Source organism: Natator depressus, chromosome 17 (genome assembly GCF_965152275.1).
Source record: "Natator depressus isolate rNatDep1 chromosome 17, rNatDep2.hap1, whole genome shotgun sequence".
NCBI classification, from domain to species: Eukaryota; Metazoa; Chordata; order Testudines; family Cheloniidae; genus Natator; species Natator depressus.
Window position 1 is genome coordinate 4,781,901 of NC_134250.1, and position 23,931 is coordinate 4,805,831.

General features: G+C 43.1%; 1 protein-coding gene across 1 annotated transcript in view; it reads right to left on the reverse strand.

Annotated features, from left to right (window-relative positions):
- Window positions 1-5,022: 5,022 nt before the first annotated feature.
- The window catches only part of TEX14 (testis expressed 14, intercellular bridge forming factor), a 71,220-nt gene continuing 52,311 nt past the window's right edge, over window positions 5,023-23,931 (reverse strand). Inside the window, exons 21-31 of the mRNA XM_074974499.1 lie at window positions 23,415-23,477; window positions 21,313-21,440; window positions 20,673-20,863; window positions 13,838-13,937; window positions 13,314-13,400; window positions 12,112-12,189; window positions 10,381-10,498; window positions 9,081-9,176; window positions 7,837-7,946; window positions 5,631-5,694; window positions 5,023-5,130 (exon numbers count right to left, since the gene is read on the reverse strand). Coding sequence (XP_074830600.1) covers window positions 5,094-5,130; window positions 5,631-5,694; window positions 7,837-7,946; window positions 9,081-9,176; window positions 10,381-10,498; window positions 12,112-12,189; window positions 13,314-13,400; window positions 13,838-13,937; window positions 20,673-20,863; window positions 21,313-21,440; window positions 23,415-23,477 — 1,072 coding nt within the window. The 3' untranslated portion in view covers window positions 5,023-5,093. The remainder of the gene's footprint in view (window positions 5,131-5,630; window positions 5,695-7,836; window positions 7,947-9,080; window positions 9,177-10,380; window positions 10,499-12,111; window positions 12,190-13,313; window positions 13,401-13,837; window positions 13,938-20,672; window positions 20,864-21,312; window positions 21,441-23,414; window positions 23,478-23,931) is intronic.

A 23,931-nucleotide genomic window follows, 5' to 3' on the forward strand; every position in this document is an offset into this window, starting at 1 on the left:
TACTCCATCTGCCAGGCTTCTTGAATCATGATAGAGCACAGCACGCTCAGACCAGTAGGTTATCTGCAGATTGCACTTAGGCACTGAAGAAAAAGGCAACAGGGGAACATGCTCTGGAACTCCATGAGCCACACTGCATTAGAAGGGCATGTTCTCATGAGCAAGCTCTTACCACATGGAGAGGTTTGGCCATCATAATTGTGATGATTTAGATATACACCTCCAGCACACCAGGCCTCCATCTGTATAATGTCATTCATATATGCAGCACTGAAAAATAAATGGGTCAGATCACTAAATGGGGCCTGTCAGGTACTATGGACTTTCAGAAGCAAACAAGGAAGTTACTCATCACTGGGGCTACTTTATAAGTGCCCTCTCTGGAAGCAGAGTGAGAGATATTGTAAACTTAAAAAATCCTCAGGTCAAAGGAATAAAGAAGAATGGTTTAGAAACCTGCCATTTTCAGAAGAAAACACTTTTTTGCTTGTTAAAAGAGGCCATTATGCAACAAAATGCCTCTCTGATTCAGAATAACCACAGGATTGTACACTAATACCCTGCACCCCTTTAACCCTCTGATATCAAGTTCTGGACCATTGCTATAGAATATTGCAGTGCTGTTGGGAGAGGAAAGCATGCAGTATTTTTAAATGCTTTATAGACAAATGTATTCCTATTAAACTGTCTTAAGCCAAACAATTATTTAGACTGCAAATGCTTTGGGGCAAACGCTGTCTCTTAGTATGTGCTCAATCTCAGTAGGAGCCCGGAGATGCTACTGTAATACAAATCATAAATAAGAATATCATCATTTTGTTTTAGGTGGCAGTTGAGACACAAAAGGAGCCAGCTTTTCCCATTAAAGTCAGTTTATGTGTGCACCTGAACCCCTACTGCTTGATATTAAGTGACAAGAGAGAGCAAGTTACATTGACAAGATCATGCGGGACATAATCATGTAACAGGAGTTATCTTGAATCAATTAATTATTTTGCAATTCAGCTGTAATTCTATGCAGCTCTAACATTCAGAAATGCCACCAGTCACTTATTTTTCTCCCATCTGATACGTTACCCATTTTTATTTACAGCTGTTGAACTTTAATCAATCAAATTAATTACATGTGAAATCTCTCAATTAGCAATAAATTGAGAATGAAATTGGCAAAAGTTGCAAAGTTAAATGAGACCCGCTGGTTTAATAATTAAGTAAACTTCCGAACAGCACTGCAGGTAAAATGAAAGGCTGGAACTAAAAGTAACTTAGGGCTGGTCTACACTGAAAAATCCACACCCATGGATGACGTAGTTAAGCCCATGGTGTAGAAGGTGCTAGGCTGCCAGAAGAATTCTTCCATTGACCTAGCTACTGCCTCTTGGGGAGGTGGATTAACTACTGTGACGGAAGAATGCCTCCCATTGCTGTAGTGAATGTCTACACTGAAGCACTGCAGCTGTGCTGCTGTAGCATTTTAAGTATAGACACAGACTCAGTTACTCAGCATGCTGTTGTCTAGATATTGTAACCTACATGGTGATTTAAGATCAACCCACTGTTCTGATATTATCATCAGAGGGGATAGTATAAGCTGCTCTCTATAAACATGGCTCGTTTGAGTGGGCCACTGAGCAGTTAATATGAACTTAGACTATAACATCTTTGGAGCAAGGACTATCTTTTAGCTCTGTTTTGTACAGCCCCTAGCACAATGGGGGTCTTGGTTCATGACTAGGGGCTCCTAGGCATTATGGAAAATCAAATAATAAATAAGGCTGCAGTCTGTCACAGAGATCACGGAAGTCACGGATTCCATGACTTTCTGGCAGCAGCAGAAGTTTGGGTGAATCAATGGAACAGCCTACTCCCCCACATACTTGACCTAATTCATCTTTTCTGTATAGCACAGAACAAGGAGCTACAATATTCCATCAATAAAACTCATTCCACTGTGTTTGAGAAAGTTCAGATACTGTCAGCTCCTGTCCCCATCACAGGCATTCCAGCTCATCAAGGATTTCTCTTAAACTACTCACACTGATGTACAGACAATGGTAATGTTTCTCTCTTGTTTATTTACCTTTCTGCTGAGATGCTGTTGCCTGACTGGATTGCTCCTTCTTGTCTCAGAGTCCAGCTGCAGCTACTGCCCAGTTCTAGAGTCCGTCTCTGAGCATGAGCTCGGCATCCATTCCTGGGTAACTCCATGAAAAGGTTGTGAGCTGAGAATCAAAGAGGGGGTTACCTCCCAGGATTTCTGCCTGATTCTAACTCATTCAGGAAATGGTTTCATGTCTACAGGTCTGATATTCAGGAATGCTGAGCTCCCACGACTCTCCCTGACTCACTCAACCCATATGTCAGTACCAACCTACAGGTAAGTCAGTAAGTACTCAGCCACTATGTGTCTATTCACCAGCATGCCTTTGCCAAGTCGCCAGGTACCTGTTTCCATAGATTTTTAAGGCCAGCAGCACCATTATGATCACCTAGTCTGACCTGCTACATAACACAGGCCAAAGAGCCCAGTCAATAATTTCTGCAACAAGCCCATAATTTCAGTTTGAGCTAGAGCATCTCTTTTAAAAAGATATCAAAACGCATCTTAAAGACTGCCAGTGCATCTTACATTGTTAAAGAGTTGTGTGTTAACCAATCCTTCCCTCTCCCTAGTTAAGTCCACCTTTCCCCTCTTGCTTTTTTAATATTGTGACCAATAGCTGAGTAGGCAGTGGGCCAAAACAGGGAGTGGCAGTCACGTAACTGAGAGCAGATTTTGACTTAATTCCTTCTGAATTTGCCGATAAAGCTCCTGCTGTTGGTCAGTAGCCAGGGGATCTATAGAAACAATGGGGCTTCATGTCTCTTTAGTCTCTCAGACAGAGAAGAAGCAAATAGATGATGGTCATATGCAGACCCATTCCCAAATAGCTAAATCACCAGATATTATTTGCTTCATCAGGTGAAAACATAGGGAAAATAAGGAAATTCAGTACTTCACGCATTTTTAATATATACTGAAATAGAAGCCAGAAGCTATAATACTTGCCCTTCAAAGGTAAGATTATCCTGGATTTGCAATACTATGTCAGATAAGATAATGTTTATCTCTATAGTGTATGACCTACTCTTCAGAAAGGGAATGAAGCCTGAATAAAAAGGCTGGGAAGATGGAAAAATGCAGTCAAACATCAGCTCATGGGATGGAATGCTCAGCCCCAATACAGCACTCTGGGACCCAGGGGTATATACAGCGAGTCCAGCAAGGCTACTGCTCAGCATTGGAGGAGGGCAATGGACATAAACTGCTGGTTCCAGGGTATTTGGGGCCATTGGATTCCTGCTGCATACAGATCTAGTAGCCAATTCTGGTTCACGCCCCCATTTTTTATTATTATTATTATTTTTTTTTTTTGCCTTTCACAACTTCAGTTCAATTCAGTGAGGCTTTATTGGCATGGCAATTTATGCACGTGCTGTCAAAGAGTAAGAGAGACAAATACCCACTGATATCTGTCAGGAGTGGGTACAACCCACCAACGACAGGATTTCACACTGCATTTAGGGTAGGAGCCTTTGTGTCCATTTGTCACTACTGTCCATTCGTGATCCTGTGGCAGATTGCAACATATTATGATGCCTTCCACAGTCCCATGTAGACACATACCAAGTCTTGCACCAGCAACACTATCCCAAGTCCAGAGTCCCCCTGCCTGGGGCAAAGGCACAGAATGTAGACATAGAAAACTGCAGTGTTTGTAAAAAAGCTAATAAAATGAGCCTATCTGCAGAAAATAAAATCCTACCACAGAAAACTTTGATGAAAAAATAATTATGTAATGCACAAGAGTTCAAGTGAAATCTCCACCCCGCATGCAGTGCACTGAGCACCACCGAGTGAAACATGGAATTGTGCCTACAACAAACTTCAGGATGCAGATTTGGAAAAAATTAGCCAAATGTATGATCTAAAACAGAAATACATTTATATAAGGCAGTAAATAGTAGCAAGAAATACCACATTGCAGCATGCTAAACTCAGAAGACTTTTATTAGTATTGTTAACATTCAGATAAGTAAACCCATGTAACGGCTACAGGCATGCATAATATCTCACCATAAAAAATTAGAGAAGAGAGAGAGAGACAGACTCATGAAGTGCACAATAACAGCATGTGCAGCTAAAAACCCAACACAAAGTGGCACAATATGTATGCCGAAGTGACCAGCAGCAGCTCTAAACTTCACAGGGTTACTGAACCAACACAGTGCTGTAGAACAGATATTCAATTCTAAAGTACTTGTGCCCATTTAGGACCTGGTTGGAAGTCCAATTAAATCAATGGGACTCTTCTTTTGGATAGGCTTTGGATCAGGCCCATCAGAGGCATGGTTTGATTAAATAAGAGAGGTCTTGACACTATCAACCAGTTATTCACACATCGCTGCCTGAAGCTAGAAATGTATGTTATGCTGCCTTCATAGTACTCACTTTTTCTCATTCACTTTTGCACAAAGATAAATCCTCTAAATCATTTCAGTCAGTTCAATTTATGTCACAAGAATTCCACGAAATGAGAAAACAAGAAATTACCTTGTCACATCTAATGAGCAAACGAAGCAATGCACACGTGGGCTGTAACACCATGTTCCACTCCCTGGCACTGAAAAGCTAAGGAGAGCAAGAGCAGCAGCAGCAATTTAAAGAGACTCATTTTTGTCAATAACGAAAACTGCATAATGCAACAGAGCAAGAAATGCTTTAACTTATGAAAGTGAGTGTGCATGCTAGGGAGAAAACAAAGCTGTAGAAGGCTTAACAGGCACAGTTATATTTGGAAAACAATTCCATTTTACAGCATAATTCAGAGTGCTGCCTCTCATTTATAAGCGATTGCTAAATAAAAATGAACCAAAACTTAATATACCAGATGTACTTGGAGAGCAAACCATTCAGTCTCTTTGTATCGATTGTTACAATTAAAGGAAGTCTGAGAACCATAAGACTGCTTATTTGGTGAACAGCATTGCACATCACAGAAATAGGAAGATGTCAAACAACTTATTGAAGGTTTATATGCTATCGACTTTGATCACTTAGGTGCGCTGCTCTGATCCAGGACAATTACCCTGAAATAAAAAAATGAGATTAAACAAAAAATACATTTTTCTTGCATGAGCAATTCATAAGCAGTGATGGGAATGGGATTCTAAAGCATTATTTCTGGCTCCAGAGTGCTGGAACAAAAGGTATACCTAGCACATGCAGTAAAAGGAGAATGCGCAACTTCTCTCACTTCGACCTGAGTGACAATTTGGTTTGCATAGGCACTACCTCAGGCCCAGATCCTCAGAGGTATTTAGGCACCTAACTCCTCCCAATAGGAGTTGAAATCAATGAGTTAGGCACCTAAATACTGTTGAGATTCTCGGCCTTAGGGCAGAATTTAACATAAACCCCCAAACTGTGCTAGGTTTTGATCCCATTTATTTTGCTCACTAGGCCAAACATCAGGTTGAGAAACTTCTTTGTCTTTCAACTGTATTAGCTAAAGTACAGTGGAGCACATATTTGTGGTATCACCAGAACAACTGACTTTCACACATACAAATATCTAATAAAGGTTTACCTGAATGGAGAAGGCCAAGGCAGCCGCTGCCATAAGCTGGGTTTTGGATCCTCAGGATTTGTAGCTTGAAAGGAAGTACAGAAGCAATAAGAACACACGCATCCTACCACCACAATACTTCATTAGGAAAGCTTTGGGGTTTTTTGTCAGCATGTAAAAAAGCTGCAGAGATTGCTGCTAAAAATCCCTTCAATGGGCCCACTAAGCCGCAGTTATATTCAGAAACCAGTGGCTATCTGTTACTGTGCTTATAAAGGTAGATTGTACCATACCTTCTCTGCAGAACCTTTTGCTGGGGAAAACATTCCTGGCAGCACTGAACAAGTCAGGGGCTGATTCTGCCACCCTAACTCCTGCAGGAGTAGCCCCATTGAAATTGTCCTAGACTGTTAACACAGGTGTAAAGTTAGAATTTAACCCTTTCGTTTCCAGACTTGTGTGTTTAAATATATTGCCAACATTTTCAAAAGTGACTAGTAATTTGGGAACTGCAACTTTTGGGCCCCCAACTTGAAAGCTCAGCATCCACTCTCTAAACATCAGGCTCTTTTAAGTCTTCTCATGCTAGGCACTCAGAATGACAAGTCACTTTTGAAAGTCAAGGACTACAACCTTAAGACTGCATTAGCCTGTTTTTGCAGCGAGACCCTAGATTCTACCATGTTTGTTTATACAATAACAAATCCAAACCTACGAACTTCCCCCATTTTAAATGAAGTTCTCTTAACAGGTAAAGAATGAAAACAACAGGAAAGTGTTACTGTCTAATTTGACATTACTCACTAGCTGTAAAATTCCAGGACATCTTTTTTAACTGTTTCCAATGAAGATCTAGACTTAGGGAGGATTATACTCAAGTGCAATTGCCTAAGACAGCCAGAGTACAGGGATGCTCTCCTGTCACTACCATCCCTACCCACTTCTCTCATTTCTGCAGTTCCTTGTATCCGGGCTGGGGGTCAGCTGGCCTAATGATTATGTGGTTGCTTCTCAACAACCGAACTCAAGTCCAGGAACTTTGACTGGCTAAGGGAATATTATTAGTCACACTGTTTGACTAGGGGAAGCTCCACTGGAGTAAAACCCCATTGTTTGGGTTTTATATTTTCAAATCAGCTCTTGAATTTTAGAACCTAATACATTCTTCCCAGTTTGCCCCACTGGCAGGCTGTTGGTTACTAGGGAAGGGTAACACCAACAGCTAAGTGCCTCAGCTGCCATGCTATCACCACGTGGTAAAAGGTAGCTCCTTCCTCCTAATCTAAAGAGCCTGCGTAAGACAGTGTGGATGATACAAGTCAGTCAGCTGCAGCAAGGTGCCACAAGCACCACTCAACGGAAGGACACTACGCCTTTAAGAGGCATATAAAGCAAAGGAAGCTCCTTTGATCTGACTCCTTCGCCTGATGAAGAAAGTATGTCCTCCTCACCAACTCCTCTCCTCCGCCACCTCTAGCTAGTAGGAGAGGAGAAAGGGGAAGGATGACTTAGGGTATATCTACACTGTGATAAAACCCCATGGCACTGTGTCTTAGAGCATGGGTCAGCTGACTCAGGCTGCGGGGCTAAAAATGGCAGTGTAGATGTTGGGGTCTCGGAGCCAGGGCTCCAGCCCGAGTGTCTAGGCCAGAATTTTATAGCCCCTTGAGCCCGAGTCAGCTGACCTAGGCCAGCCAGAGGTGTTTTATTGCAGTGTAGTCAAACCCTCCGGGACGTGGTAGTGTTAGTGCGGAAGTCACGTGTTCAACCCCAACCCACACCAATAGTAGCTGAAAGCCTTTATAATGTGAAGGCCTTAATGTGCCTTAGCAGATTAAATGGGATATGGACACTGTGTGATCACAGTTCCTCCAAAGCGCGTTGATAGCTCAGTGTGGGAAGCTGCACTCTCACTACCCACATGTAAGCAGTTCTTTAACTCAAGAGAGCAATGGGCTGTCAGGCTAACACCTTTGATCAACACTGGTAAAAATCAAAGTTTAACAATAAAACAGAATTTTACCCCAAAGCAGCTTCCTCTGTTCTAAAAGCTTGGGACAGAACTGGTATCAGTGTGTTCCAAAGGGCAAAGGAATCAGTAAGAGAACAATAGCTAACAGCCTTGCTCAGTGCAAGATATTTATTACTAATAAACTCATCGCTGCCAGGATAATAAACAAGTCATTGCCAAGCACAGTATATTATATCTTTACAAATTAAGAAAGACCTTTGGTATTCCCTGCACAGCTTTCGGTCTCTCTGCTTTCTGCCCTGGTGCCACCTTCCTCTATTCCACTCTTCATTTCATCATCTCCTTGATCTTTAAGGTTTGTTGCCCTTCAATGACAGAGATTTGTGTGTCAAGTCACAATTTTATACTTTATTTGAGGGAAGTTTAATAGAGACCATTAATATATAAGTCCCTAAAACAGCTAAGCATCTGCTTTTTGCTCTTGTCCTCCGCTGTGTTGAGCCAGGAGATCAGTTTGCAGCTGTGCATTACATTTACAATCAGACTCCAGTGATCCTCCATCCCCCTCCGCTGAGGATCAGGAATTATCACTTAAGACAGATGTGTACTACAGCAGCAGGCAGCGGCAGGTAGACAACATACAGTATTTCACTTTGGTTTCTCTCAGCGGATGCCTGAAACCTTAGACATTATATGGGAGCAATCCAAAGCCCATGGGCTTTGGATCAGGCCCTCTATCTAACATGACTGTGCGTATCTGAAGCAACCCTACTTGCACCTCCATCAATTTCCTTCCTTTCCATCAGGATATTTGGGCTGCGTGAGCAGAGAAATTTTGATGCCAAACAAATTAATGTGTATCCACATGGGACTGTGTGCATTCCTTTGACTCCAAAATGGAGTTGTATTGTAGGAGTGACTATTACACTTGACAGTTGGTAAGGAAGGGGCAGAATCTTCTGAGAACTGCTCACAACTATCACAGCACGTGCTAGGCTCTGGTTGCTGGTGCTAACAAGGGGGAAAAGATTATTTGAGGCACACACAAAGTCTTTTTTAAACTATGTTTCTATGACATTTGCCATTTTCATAATTATTTCCCAAGTGTACTGACAAATGATTGCCCTCATCAGAACATTCTGTTTATAACATCCCTTAATCTAAAGAACGTTCATGGCTCTTCTCTTTTTATATATATTCTTCTTTTCTATTTTTTCAAACTCTAGTAATATGGCAGGTCACCTCCAGCTTTTAGAAAGATGATCCATGGCCTTTCACAGCTACTTTTACTTTCCAACTACCAGAGACTACCTTAATAACACAGTCACTTCTCTCTAGGTCTAGTAGTGAGAGTCCCAAATCCTGATGTCTCCTGCTAAGTTCTCTAGAGCATTGCTGCCACCAGAATGACAATCTGCTTTCTAGAGGGCCCAGCATAGTCTCATGCACAAAATAAACGTACAATATACTTATGAATGAAATATCCATTATCTCCTAACCTAACAAGGTGTCCCCAAGGTTCTCCTTGGACTTCGTCATCCTCTGGAATTGGTTGGAGAATTTTTTCTAAGAGATCATCAAGAGTAGAATGAGCTCTACTGAATGAGAGATTAAAAAGGAGTCTGTAAAGTTAAATACTTTATGTTTTGAACAAACAATTTCTTTACCTGAATTACCCAAGATTACTAAAACTGAAAGAACATCTAATTTATTTTTCACCATTCATGTTATTTACTTCTTGTTTCTCATATCTGGGGAAATAGGCCTGGCAGCTTTATTATCATTTATAGTCAGTTTCATTTGCAGGTTCTTATCCACCAGCACAGAGTTGCAGAGTTTCGGATGTTAAGCATTTATATCCCCCTTAAGGCCCAGTATAAAGGGCCCTTAATTTAAATGAGAATCAAGTCCTGAATGTTTGTTATCAAACATTACAATGGTGCAATCATACATGGAGCAGGAATTATCAGGTGTGTACTAGAGGAGTAAGCAGTGGTCAGAAGTAATGTTCAGGATAATGGAGGGGGACAACTTGCTATCTGCACGGAATCTCCTATAACCTAGTAGCATTCTCTGAAATACTTCTAGTTTCAGACGCAGGGCCAGAAAGACAGGTAGAACTGCAGGGTCTCAATGCATGGATGAAACAACAGTGTAGGGAGGAGGGTTTTAGGTTTATTAGGAACTGAGGAAACTTTTGGGAAAGGACGTGCCTATACACAAAGGATGGGTTCCACCTAAACCAAAACGGACCAGATTGCTGGCATGTAAAATGTAAAAGGCTATAGAGATTTTTTAAACTAAGGGCTAGGGGAAAGCCAACAAATACAGAGGAGCACAAAATTTGGGCAGAGACATCCATTAGGGATTAATTTATTAAAGGGGGAACTCTATACCCTCATAAAGGGGATAGGAAAGAAGTTGGTAAAATACAGGTAGGTGGAAGTGAGGAATAGTCAAATGTAAAACAGTCCCATTTAAATATAACACATGAAGGCAAGCAACAGAAGATTGACTCAACCCCATGTTCCAGGTATCCCTGAACCTCAGACTGCCAGAAGATGGGATTAGACGACAGCATTGGATGAGAGGATCACTCAAAATTAACCTTTTCTGTTCATTCCCTCTGAAGCATCTGGCACTGCCCACTTGTCAGAGATGGGATACTGGGCTAGATGGACCATTAGTCTGACCCAGTATGACCATTCTTATGTAACATATTGAACTCTACTTTAATACTTTGCCTCCTGAGATCTAAAGTGCTTTGGAAACAGCCTCCTTACTCTTCTCTTTTAGTACCTTTCTGTTTCTTCTGCTAGATTCAGTATCTCTTTAGTCCATACGTTGTGATCTCTCTCTCCCTTATTCTCAATTTCTTCCTCCTCCTCTTTGTCTTCTGGATTAATTTGAGTGAGAACTATTTGCATAAACAGAGTGACTTTTAATGTCAAAGATACAAGTGAAGTGGTTAAAGAAATTAAAATGCATTTGTACATCCTACTGTGCTTAAGAAACGTTCGCCTGCCCCAAATCATCTGATTTTCAATTAAACAAGTCCATTGTGGATCTACTTTTAGAAATGGCCAGTAGCAAGACCCAGATAAGTAGTGAAATCTACCACCTTTCTATATTCACCGAAGCAAACATATTGCTGCATGGTAAAATGGAAAATGCATGAGGAAATAAATCTTTAATCTTTCCCCCCTGCCCTTCTAGATATGGCAGAAAATCAAAAGGAAACCTGTAGATGTTGGCTTTGCTGCCCTATTTAGCAGAATCCAACACTATTTATTTTTCCCTAGACTTATCTTAGTAAATTTTGTTCCCTGTAGCATATGAATTAATTCACAGCAACCTTCTGCTAAGCTATGATAAGCAGGCAGCAGCAGGCTGTCACTAGAATGAAATCTGAAATAGCTATACTTTATGCAAATACAAAAACCCATGCTGACTGACCGGCAAGCAACACAGGATGCTGCATTCCTCATCATCTAAGAACAAGATAGGCCTGTGAATGAACACTCACAGTGGCTTCTTTATCCCAGGTAACTATTTTAAATGGGTAAAGATCTCTCACAACTTGTAGGGCAACACAAACGCCAGTATCATACTCAAGTATCTTTTTAGCCTCTATACAGAGTAACTCAGGTTTCTGACTTGCTTTCACCTGCTTTCCCCCTTTTCCTTCTGCCTTCCTAATAACAAATGCAGAGCTCATTCATTAAATTTTAGGTTTTCTATGCACCTGGTGACTTGAGCTGCGCATCTGAAACATGACTCCCATCTATTATCATTCTGGGTTTCAATGGCATGAGAAATTCAGTATTCTGTTCTTTGGTCTCTTAAAACAGAATGCGAACCACATGATATTGGAGCACTATGTGCTCTGTAATCTTGGCCAAACAGCTGCAATTTTCTTGGAGTATGAGATCAGAGAGTTATAAGAACTGTGAAAGGGTAATCTAAATACAAAATAAACTGCCACATCATTAGGATGCACCCTTGGAGAATGCAAGGAGCACTCTTTACTGATTTGCTCTCGGACTGACAACTTAAGCTCTCTTTTGCTGCAAAACCTGAGCCAGCTGTTCATTATCCCTCCTCTCTGGGTTATAGTGCCTATCTTAGATGAAAACTGTAGTTTCACGATACTAGTAAAGTTACACTAAAAGAGAACAATCCTGCAGCCTCTCTCCATGCAAGACTCTCTCAGACTTCAGTGAGAGCTCAGTGGACAGAAAGATTGCAACATTGGGAAAGAACCTCTGCTACTGATTTGAAGGGTTCTGATTTAGAAAGATGATACCCAAGTCCAGTCTGGAAATATTTTCAAGTTCTTCCAAACCTCTGTGTCAGGATGGCAACCACAGATCCAAAAAAGCCAGCAAATAAAAGTTTAGCACAACAGCTAAACATACCAGTAGTCATTATTTGTTATTCAATTTTAGAACAAGAACTGCTCTGCATCAACATAAAGTTTATTTGTATTTGCAATCTCAATCTCACTGCTCTCTATTATCGGCAACTAACCATTCATTGGCATGTTGTGGGTATGGGATCCTTTCTCCTCAAAGTCCTGATAGCGGGCATCTTGCCGCTTTAAATTTTCTGTTGAAAAAAAGTAGCACTTCTTTCTTTACTGCTTCAGATATTGTTTCAAAATCCATTCCATGTTATCTGGGGCAGTGTGTTACTTTTTCTATTTACATGCAAGATAAAGAATATGTAATCTGAAACTGATCCATAATTTAATCTTACAATTTGGCACAGGATCACAACCTACCTTCTCTGTGCCAACCTCCCATTTGCTTGCTTTAGGATATGAGGAAGCAAATGGACAAGGTATATATATAAAAATAAAATTCCAGCTTTTACTAAGAAATTTAGATGGAGACATGACCAGAAGCAATAGGTGACTTCAAATCTGTTTGTCACCTTCAGTATCACATGTAAAAGCAGTGATTTCTCCATGGTGCTGCTGAACCGTGGTAACAAACTGTAAATGAAGCTAACCTGGCAGAACCATTTTTTGCCAAACACTGTGACCTAAAAAATAGAGACTCCTTTGAGGATGTATTTGCCCTTTGTTTGGGAATACAAAAACATTCAATTATAATCCTCAATTATCTGAATGTAAGAGTGAGGTGGGGGAGATGAAGGAAGTAATTTTGTACAACCAAGGGAATATTTGTGGGAAACAATGGAAAATTTTCCACTGTATTTTCTGTCTGGCGGTATGTCCAAATAGGAGAAGAAACTTAAATAATTTAGGATGAGCTCTTCAATAATGCCTGAGGGATTTGGATGCCCAGCTTCCATTAATCTTAATGGAGAATGGGTATCCAAATCCCTTAGGCATCTTTGAAGATTTTAGCCTTACTTCACTTGTGGAAGTTGTTTCAATGTTAAATTACAACAATGCTCAGCAACTTGACTGCCATCACCTGGCAGGATTACTGGTCACAACTGTTCTGTGATGTTTGTGAATCTGCCAAGTCAGGAGCCCCAAGGCCCAATTCATTATGAAGTTTGGTGCCAATTATTTAAGTTGTTGACATCTAATTTGTTACTCATCTCCTGGCAACAGCTGGGTCGAGATCTCCCATATGGTCACCCATGCATTTTGTATTAGTGCATCATGCTGGGAAATCCTGATCATTCATAGGAGGAGGACCCTGGATATAAAATGTAACTGGCAAGCCCCAAAACATTTTGGTTTTAACGCTGCTTACCAATTTCATCTAGTAGCTCCTGGGCTGGTGGAGGCAGCTCATTAATAAAGTGGTCTGATGTCGGGGAGAAAGCTGGGCTCGAATCAGCTGGAAAAAAATGTCTAATCAACTAATAGTGATGACTATAATAACTATAATACAAGCTCTGATTACGACAACATCTAACAAACCTTCCCTGAGCTGGGCTCACTCACATTCTACCAAATACCCTTCAATAATTTCATAATTTAAAGCTAGACATAAAGCTAGACTTGCAGTTACAGGCCGCAATTTTGTGGATGCAATTTGGAGCCAACAATTATTTGCACCTATAATTTAGGTCTATCACAGTAGGTGTCCAAATTCTTAATCTGCAGGTGCGAACAGGAAATCTGGGATCTGAGTTACTTAATTCAATCATTTGCAAGTGAAAAACTGCCCACTGTTCTCTGCCCCTGCAAAAGTAGAGATCTGGTTAAGGCCAGGTTGGAAACGTGTTCCTTACAATAATGCAGCTGTGAGATTTCTTTAATAATCTGCTGTACCTTTCCGTAGGTCACTCTGCTGAGTGTCAGGAAATGGGTTACGAGATTCTTTCCTGGCCTTTCTCAAAAGTGAAGAAGCACTGAGTGCTGACAAACCACTCTGTAAAAGACCATGTATAAATGAAGCATAGGAGTATAAACTGTTTTTCTGTGTTCTTTTCCTCTGCTAAACCCAAGATGAGAGGAGGCAATAATCAATTAGCATAAAGTTCAACTGTTCTATTCTTAGTGCTGGCCCATAACCCCAGAGGCAGATCATGCACTCAGTGTGCAGCACAGAACACAATAGGAAGACAAGGAGCAAATGCAGCAGCCACCCTTCAGACAAACATTGTGATGGGTCTCCTTAGGGTATGTCTACACTACGAAATTAGGTTGAATTTATAGAAGTCGGTTTTGTAGAAAGCGGTTTTATACAGTTGATTGTGTGCGTCCCCACACAAGTGCTCTAAGTGCATGTAGTCGGCGGAGTGCGTCCACAGTACCGAGGCAACCGTCGACTTCCGGAGCGTCGCACTGTGGGTGGCTATCCCACAGTTCCCGCAGTCTCCGCTGCCCATCTGAATTCTGGGTAGAAATCCCAGTGCCTGATGGGGCTAAAACATTGTCGCGGGTGGTTCTGGATACATATCGTCAGGGCCCCGTTCCCTCCCTCCCTCCATGAAAGCAGGGGCAGACAATCGTTTTGCGCCTTTTTTCTTGAGTTACCAGTGCAGACGCCATACCATGGAAAGCATGGAGCCTGTTCAGCTAGCCGTCACCGTATGTCTCCTGGGTGCTGGCAGACGTGATACTGCATTGCTACACAGCAGCAGTTAATTGCCTTTTGGCAGCAGACAGTGCAGTATGACTGGTAGCCATCATCGACGTAGTCCTGGGTGCTCTTTTAATCGGGCGTCTGGGCAAACATGGGAGTGACTGAGTCAGGTCATTTCCCTTTTAAGTTTCGTCTCGTGGCGATTCAGTCCTACCGGCAGTGCTGTCTTTTAACCTCCAGCCAGCAGAAGATGATGGCTAGTCGTCATACTGCACCGTCTTCTGCCGAGCACCCAGGAGATGATGACGGCTAGCGGTCGTACTGCACAGTCTGCTGCCAGCAAGATGTATAAAGATAGATGAAGTGGCTCAAAACAAGAAATAGACCAGATTTGTTTTGCATTCATTTTCTCCTCCTTCCCCCTGTGAAATCAACGGCCTGCCAAACCCAGTTTTGAGTTCTATCCTTGAGGTTTTGAGTTCTATCCTTGAGGGGGCCATTCAGTTTCTTGCAAAGCCACCCCCTTTGTTGATTTTAATTCCCTGTAAGCCAACCCTGTAAGCCATGTCGTCAGTTGCCCTGACGGAGGGAGGGGCAACGGCAGACAATCGTTCCGCGCCTTTTTTCTGTGCAGACGCCATACCACAGCAAGCATGGAGTCCGCTCAGATCACTTTGGCAATTAGGAGCACATTAAACACCACACACATTATCCAGCAGTATATGCAGCACCGGAACCTGGCAAAGCGATACCGGGCGAGTAGGCGACGTCAGCGCAGTAACGTGAGTGATGAGGACATGGACACAGACTTCTCTCAAAGCAGGGGCCCTGGCAATGTGGGCATCATGGTGCTATTGGGCCAGGTTCATGCGGTGGAACGCCGATTCTGGGGTCGGGAAACAAGCACAGACTGGTGGGACCGCATAGTGTTGCAGGTTTGGGACGATTCCCAGTGGTTGTGAAACTTTCGCATGCGTAAGGGCACTTTCATGGAACTTTGTGACTTGCTTTCCCCTGCCCTGAAGCGCATGAATACCAAGATGAGAGCAGCCCTCACAGTTGAGAAGCGAGTGGCGATAGCCCTGTGGAAGCTTGCAACACCAGACAGCTACCGGTCAGTCGGGAATCAATCTGGAGTGGGCAAATCTACTGTGGGGGCTGCTGTGATGCAAGTAGCCAACGCAATCAAAGATCTGCTGATATCAAGGGTAGTGACCCTGGGAAATGTGCAATGGGATTCCCTAACTGTGGTGGGGCCATAGACGGAACCCATATCCCTATCTTGGCACTGGAGCACTAAGCCGGCGAGTACATAAACCGCAAAGGGTACTTTTCAATAGTGCTGCAAGCACTGGTGGATCACAAGAGACGTTTCACCAGCATCAACATGGGATGGCCAGGAAAGGTACATGACGCTCGCATCTTCAGGAACTCGGGTCTGTTTCAAAAGCTGCAAGAAGGGACTTTATTCCCAGACCAGAAAATAACCGTTGGGGACGTTGAAATGCCTATATGTATCTTTGGGGACCCAGCCTACCCCTTAATGCCATGGCTCATGAAGCCGTGCACAGGCAGCCTGGACAGTAGTCAGGAGCTGTTCAACTACAGGCTGAGCAAGTGCAGAATGGTGGTAGAATGTGCATTTGGACGTTTAAAAGTGCGCTGGCGCAGTTTACTAACTTGGTTAGACCTCAGTGAAACCAATATTCCCACTGTTATTACTGCTTGCTGTGCGCTCCATAATATCTGTGAGAGTAAGGGGGAAACGTTTATGGCGGGGTGGGAGGTTGAGGCAAATCGCCTGGCTGCTGGTTTTGCACAGCCAGACACCAGGGTGGTTAGAAGAGCACAGGAGGGCGCGATGCGCATCAGAGAAGCTTTGAAAACCAGTTTCATGCCTGGCCAGGCTACGATGTGAAAGTTCTGTTTGTTTCTCCATGATGAAACCCACCGCCCCTTGGTTCACTCTACTTCCCTGTAAGCTAACCACCCTCCGCTCCTCCCTTCGATCACCACTGTCAGAGGCAATAAAGTAATTGTTGCTTCACATTCATGCATTCTTTATTAATTCATCACACAAATAGGGGGATAACTACCAAGGTAGCCCAGGAGGGGTGGTGGAGGAGAGAAGCACCAGGAGGGGTGGTGGAGGAGGGAAGGACAAGGCCACACAGCACTTTAAAACTTACTGAATGCCAGCCTTCTGTTGCTTGGGCAATCCTCTGGGGTGGAGTGGCCAGGTGGCTGAAGGCCCCCCCACCGCGTTCTTGGGCATCTGGGTGAGGAGGCTATGGAACTTGGGGAGGAGGGCGGTTGGTTACACAGGGGCTGTAGCGGCGGTCTGTGCTCCTGCTGCCTTTCCTGCAGCTCAACCATACGCTGAAGCATATTGGTTTGATCCTCCAGCAGCCTCAGCATTGAATCCTGCCTCCTCTCATCACGCTGCCGCCACATTTGAGCTTCAGCCCTCTCTTCAGCCCGCCACTTACTCTCTTCAGCCCGCCACCTCTCCTCCCGGTCATATTGTGCTTTCCTGCACTCTGACATTGTCTGCCTCCATGCAGTCGTCTGTGCTATGTCAGTGTGGGAGGACACCATGAGCTCAGAGAACATTTCATCATGAGGGCGTTTTTTTCGCCTTCTAATCTTCACTAGCCTCTGGGAAGGAGAAGATCCTGTGATCCTTGAAACACATGCAGCTGGTGGAGAAAAAAAAAGAGGCAGTGGTATTTGAAAAGACACATTTTCTAGAACAATGGCTACACTCTTTCACGGTAAACTTTGCTGTTAACATTACATACACAGCACATGTGCTTTCGTTCCAAGGTCGCATTTTGCCTCCCCCCACCACGTGGCTAGCCCCTCCCCCTCCCCCGCCCCCAGCTAACAGTGGGGAACATTTCTGTTCAGCCACAGGCAAACAGCCCAGTAGGAACGGGCACCTCTGCATGTCCCCTTAAGAAAAGCACCCTATTGCAACCAGGTGACCATGAATGATATCACTCTCCTGAGGATAAACACAGAGAGATAAAGAACGGATGTTGTTTGAATGCCAGCAAACATACACTGCAATGCTTTGTTCTACAATGATTCCCGAGTACGTGCTACTGGCCTGGTGTGGTAAAGTGTCCTACCATGGTGGGTGGAATAAGGCTGCCCTCCCCAGAAACCTTTTGCAAAGGCTTTGGGAGTACTTCCAGGAGAGCTGAAAATGCCAGGGCAAATTAATCATTAAACATGCTTGCTTTTAAACCATGTATAGTATTTTAAAAGGTACGCTCACCAGAGGTCCCTTCTCCGCCTGGCGGGTCTGCGAGGCAGCCTTGGGTGGGTCCGGGGGGGACTGCCTCCAGGTCCAGGGTGAGAAACAGTTCCTGGCTGTCGGGAAAACCGGTTTCTCCGTTTGCTTGCTGTGAGCTATCTACAACTTCATCATCATCATCATCTTCCTCGTCCCCAAAACCTGCTTCTGTGTTGCCTCCATCTCCACTGAAGGAGTCAAACAACACGGCTGGGGTAGTGGTGGCTGAACCCCCTAAAATGGCATGCAGCTCATCATAGAAGCGGCATGTTTGGGGCTCTGACACGGAGCGACCGTTTGCCTCTCTGGTTTTCTGGTAGGCTTGCCTCAGCTCCTTAAGTTTCACGCGGCATTGCTTCGGGTCCCTGTTATGGCCTCTGTCCTTCATGCCCTGGGAGATTTTGTCAAATGTTTTGGCATTTCGAAAACTGGAACGGAGTTCTGATAGCACGGATTCCTCTCCCCATACAGCGATCAGATCCCGTACCTCCTGTTCGGTCCATGCTGGAGCTCTTTTGCGATTCTGGGACTCCATCATGGTCACCTCTGCTGATGAGCTCTGCATGGTCACCTGTGCTGATGAGCTCTGGCCAGCGTGGCAAGCTGCAGGTGACCATGCAAACAGGAAACTGAAATTCAAAAGTTCGCGGGCCTTTTCCTGTCTACCTGGCCAGTGCATCTAAGTTGAGAGTGCTGTCCAGAGCGGTCACAATAGAGCACTCTGGGATAGCTCCCGGAGGCCAATACCGTCTAATTATGTCCACAGTACCCCAAATTCGACCAGGCAAGGCCAATTTAAGTGCTAATCCACTTGTCAGAGGTGGATTAAGGAAATCGATTTTAAGAGCCCTTTAAGTCTAAAAAAAGGGCTTCATTGTGTGGACAGGTGCAGGTTTACATTGATTTAACGCTGCTAAATTCGACCTAAACTCCTAGTGTAGACCAGGGCTAAGTGTTCTACCAGTCCTTAATGATACTATCAGATTATCCCATTTTCATCTGTTTTAAGTCTTCATTGTAGCATGATCAACATCCTTCCAGCCACAGACAACTGGACAGGACTCCGTGGGGAGGCCAGTTTTGTCATCCTCTAGAGGAGATGAACCCATTAGTTTCGCCTAAAGGATTGTGTGTGTGTGTGTGTGTGTGTGTGTATGCGCATGCAAATCTATAATTATAAAAGCTAGTCGTGACTAGATACAAAAATGTCCCAGTAATATACACAACGAGGAAAGTGTGTAACCACAGACAAGACCACGTTTTCAAAATGGAAATAGAGGCTTAGTATCAAAACTTCATTCCAGAGCGATTTTTCAGGAGAGTAAGTGACAGCAATGTAAATTTCTCTGCAGTGCAAGTCAAGGCAGAATTGTGCTGTTAATGTATTTAATAAACTCCAGCTATCTGCCCTGCAAATCTAAAGATGCAGAGCTGACCTAAGGACAGTTAATGTGGCTGCCATTGTTCTGGATGAACAAACCGTAATTTAATCTTTAAATGACAACCTCCCCAATGAATAACAATAAGAAAGGCATTAAGGCAACTGTTTATATATAATCCTCTTGAATAGCAGTCAAACTAATGTTCTGGCACCAGAATATTTTCAGCTCCAAAAAGATCAGTGGAAAACGCTAAGGTTTCCTTGGAAATCTGGTGTCTCTATACAGTGAGGTTTTTTTGACACAACAGAACTGACAATGTAACGCCAATCCTGTGCATGTAGTAAAAGGACAAATTAAACCCCCAAACTACCCTTATGCCCAGGATGCTTCAATTTGTAACTTGATTATTAAGAAACCATTCTTCTTTGCCTGCGCATCCCTCCCCAACCCCATTTTAAGACACCCTTCCTAAGTGTAACTTGAAATTTACAAATTTGAAAACTGACACCTCTTTCTGAGCAGATGTAATTCTCACCCTCACCAAGACAAAAAGATCAAGGGGTTTATAAATCAGTTGCAAACACTACGGTACTGATATCTTCTGAGATGCCACCTTCTACATGCACACAAGTCTTTTGGATTGAGAGCAGGAAGGGACTGATCTTAGTACCAAGAGTTCCCAGTTTCATTCTTTATCAAACAAACTGATCAGTACACCCCAGATCAAGCAATATAACAGCTAACTTCTAGGAGAGCTCAGATTCAATGCAAGATTTTACTTTCCTCTTTGTATTTCTATATACTGAGCTGTGTGAGACATTGATGGGTGAGATGCACTGAGGAGTGCGAGATTTCCTGCCTACCAATAAGATGCCAAAAAATAAGACAGATGAAACAAATTACTTTCTCAATTTTATCATGTCCTTCATAGCATACCAAGCCTATCCTAGGTTCACAAATTGTTTGAAGATATTATCACACACAATTATACTCACAAAGCATATTCAAGTATCAGGGGGTAGCCGTGTTAGTTTGTATCCACCAAAACACCGAGGAGTCCGGTGGCACCTTAAAGACTAACAGATTTATGTGTTAAATAATAAATTAATTTGTTAACAAATAAATCTGTTAGTCTTCAAGGTACCACCGGACTCCACAAAGCATATTAACATTCTTATTAAAAACAGAAGTTGACATCCTGAGCCCACTGAAGTCAATAAGTTTTGTCATTGACTCCAACAGAGATAGGATTTAACCCAGAATCTTTACAAAACTATATGACTCCATATAAGTATCACTTCTTGCAGTTATATTAAGCCATTTTGAAAATATATGAGAGGGGACAGAGTTTAGGAATTTAGCTGGCATAAAGGAAGTACAATTTCCCACACTTACAGGCTCAGTCAATCCAGAGGAGTAGGTTTCTGAAGAAAGGAAGGGGGTTTTTGAGTTCTTTTCCTTTTCATGGGCTGTAAAGAAGCTACTAGACACTGTTAGGGAAGTCTCCTGAGTAGCCCAACAAGAGGTATCCAGGGGAATTTCATGGCAATCTCTGCATTTCTTGATGGTTGATGACATTTTTTTCCCTGTGAAGAAAAGGCGAGAGAAAAGCTAGCAAGTGGACTTTGCTTTTTATTTTGTTCTAACTACACTGCTGTTGCATTTTAATATACACAGAGTCAGATTTTTAAAGAAATCAGGCATGTAATTGCATGGTTAATTTACATATGTGGTTGCATACCAAACTTTGAAAAATCTTTGCCCACAATAGTTGCTCCCTACACAGAAATTCAGTGGTATTATTGCTGATTGTGACTGGGATCTCCAGTTCATCAATAACAAAGACGACACACATTCATGAATCTTTGACTACTCAACTGATAGAGATACTGAGTTAAGGAATATGGAGCACGGTAAAGCAACATGTGATTTTTTAAAATAATATTTAAGCTCAATAATCAAAATGTAGTGGAAATCTTGATTCCTAGCTCCAAAAGGTTGAGTAATTCTCTGATCATCTTCGCTCTGCAGTTACCTGGGCTGAGTGGAGTGCTGACACAAGTTGGTGCATGACTCACTCTGGGTGTTTTACAAGTTATATCCTTACAAGAATTCTCTCGCTCACATGAAATACTGGACAAATCCTGAATATCTGTCAATGATCTAGAGGATTGACAGTGAAAGAGAGTCAGATGGTTAGAAGATCTATTTTTAACTGTTACTTCCTTACACATTTTGTGTTACTACATCATGCTACTCTGAGGTTCTAGAAGGTTGTTTAGAATTGTTTAATCTTGTTTGGTTTTCTAGAGGAAAGTGAAAAATTCCTTATGACTGCATGCGGAGTTCTCAAAAGGCTACAGCAGGGGTCGGCAACCTTTGAGAAGTGGTGTGTCAAGTCTTCATTAATTTAAGGTTTCACGTGCCAGTAATAAATTTTACATTTACAGGGGCCCCCCGACGGAACCCCAGACTGGCAGCGGGCTGAGCAGTGTCAGCAGCCGGGACCCCAGTTGGCAGGGGCCGGCGGCCAGAACCCCAGACCGGCAACGCAGGCAGCAGACGGAACCCCAACCGGCAGTGGGCTGAGCGGCTCAGTGTGCTACCGGTCTGGGATTCTGTCTGCCGCCCGCGCTGCCAGTCTGGGGCCCCTGACGCCGGCCCCGCTCATCCCGCTGCTGGCCTGGATGGACGGAACCCCAGGCCGGCAGCAGGCTGAGCAGGGCCAGCAGCCGGGACCCCGGCTGGCAGGGGCCAGCGGACAGAACCCCAGACCGGCAGCGGTCTGGGGTTCCATCTGCCGCTGCCGGTCTGGGGTTCCATCTGCCACCTGCACTGCCGGTCTGGGGTCCCAGCCACCAGCCCCACTCATCCCACTGCTGGCCTGGATGGACAGACCCTGGGCTGGCAGCGGGCTGAGCCACTGAGCCCGCTGCCAGTCTGAGGTTCCATCCGCCGGTCCCTGCCAGCCCGGGTCCCAGCCGCCAGCCCTGCTCAGCCCACTGCCGGCCCGGGGTTCCGTCCATCCAGGCCAGCAGCAGGATGAGCGGGGCCAGCAGAGTGCCACTAAAAATCAGCTTGCGTGCCTTTGGCACGCGTGCCACAGGTTGCTGACTCCTGGGCTACAGAATACCTAGTCCAGAGATCCAGAAGAGCTTAGAAAGAGGAAGGATAACTGAGCTACCGACCTTGAGTTTCTTTTCAAAACCTCTTCCCTACAATAATTCTAATCCACAAGGTGCTCAGTGGTAGGTTACCCCTCTACAAGAGAATGCTAACAAAATGGTCTCCACAGCTCAGGAAAGGATCTCAAGACTGAACGAACAAAAGAGACTTCAGTGGAACACAGACTAGTTTAGCGTTCTTGGTTCTTACAGCTTTAGTTGTCCTCCAAGTGAATTACTTGGACTAAGTGGAACTTACACACATATACTCTAAAGAGACCTTGGTGTCTTCTTGAGGGCTTAAGAGCTTGCAGGACTGGGGCCAAACCGAGAAACCCAACGTCCCCACCAGCTATACTCTGAAGTTAAGACTGTGCTTTAATATGCTTTGTTGATCAGAAGGGAAATTTCAGCTGTGGACCATTGTCTCAGAAGTTTATATGTGACTTTCACCCATATTTTTTTTTTAAAGTTTGCTTTTCAATTTAAAATCACAGTCCACAAAGTCCATTCTGCCAAGTGCTCCTGTCCTACAAAATAATAGGTTAAAAACCTCCATCATGTTAGTTGGGATCTATATTTGTTTGCCGTGAAAGGTATTTAACTGGAAACTAATGATTTAAAGTTATTTTGTTTGTATCTTCAATTTAACATGTTCAGAGGGAACAGTGATTTCCTAATACTTTAACTTCGATGCACAACACCCAACTGACATTCTCTTTCATTAATTTAATTACTCACGGATATAAAAATACTGTGAAGTAAGCTAAGGTCAACTGTAGATGTTTGATTTTTTGTACCTACCCACCCTGCTGATCATGATGAAATAATATTTCTGCAATTTGCATGGCATCCTGTTTTTGAATTTCTGAATTTGAACATCACATTTTCTTACTTTATATAAACAGAAAACTCTTATAATGGTAATGATTGACTTGCTACAGTTTCACTATGAAACAGTGTGTGTCCTTACATATCTTTCTCTTTGATCTCTTTCAGTGTCTCCTTAGGTATCATTTCTTGTGATGCTTCAGCACTGGAAAGAGAAAAAATTAAGAGCTCACAGTCATCTATTCTCTTGAAAAATCATGAAAATAAACTTTTTTAAAGAGCATAAAGGAAACTGAAGAAACTTTAAAGACTAGCTCTGTTGGGATAGCGTGAAGCTCATCAAAATCAGAACTTGCTTAAAGTCTTGAAGCATAGGTATAGAGGAGTAGGAAAAAAGATTATGTATATAGTAGATATGAATCTGTACTGTATCTTACACAATCAATGTATGCATTATAAATGCCAGTCGTTTCTAACAAAACTATTTGAAAATTAAATCAAAACTTGTTTAAGACTTTTTGTTACTTCCTTTTCCCCACCTTTTGTCTGTCTTTTCTATATTCTAAGCTCTTTAGGACTCTTTCTTATTAGGTGTATGTACAAGACCTAGTGCAGTGGGGCCTTGATCTTGGCTGATGCCTCTATGTATTATTGTAATA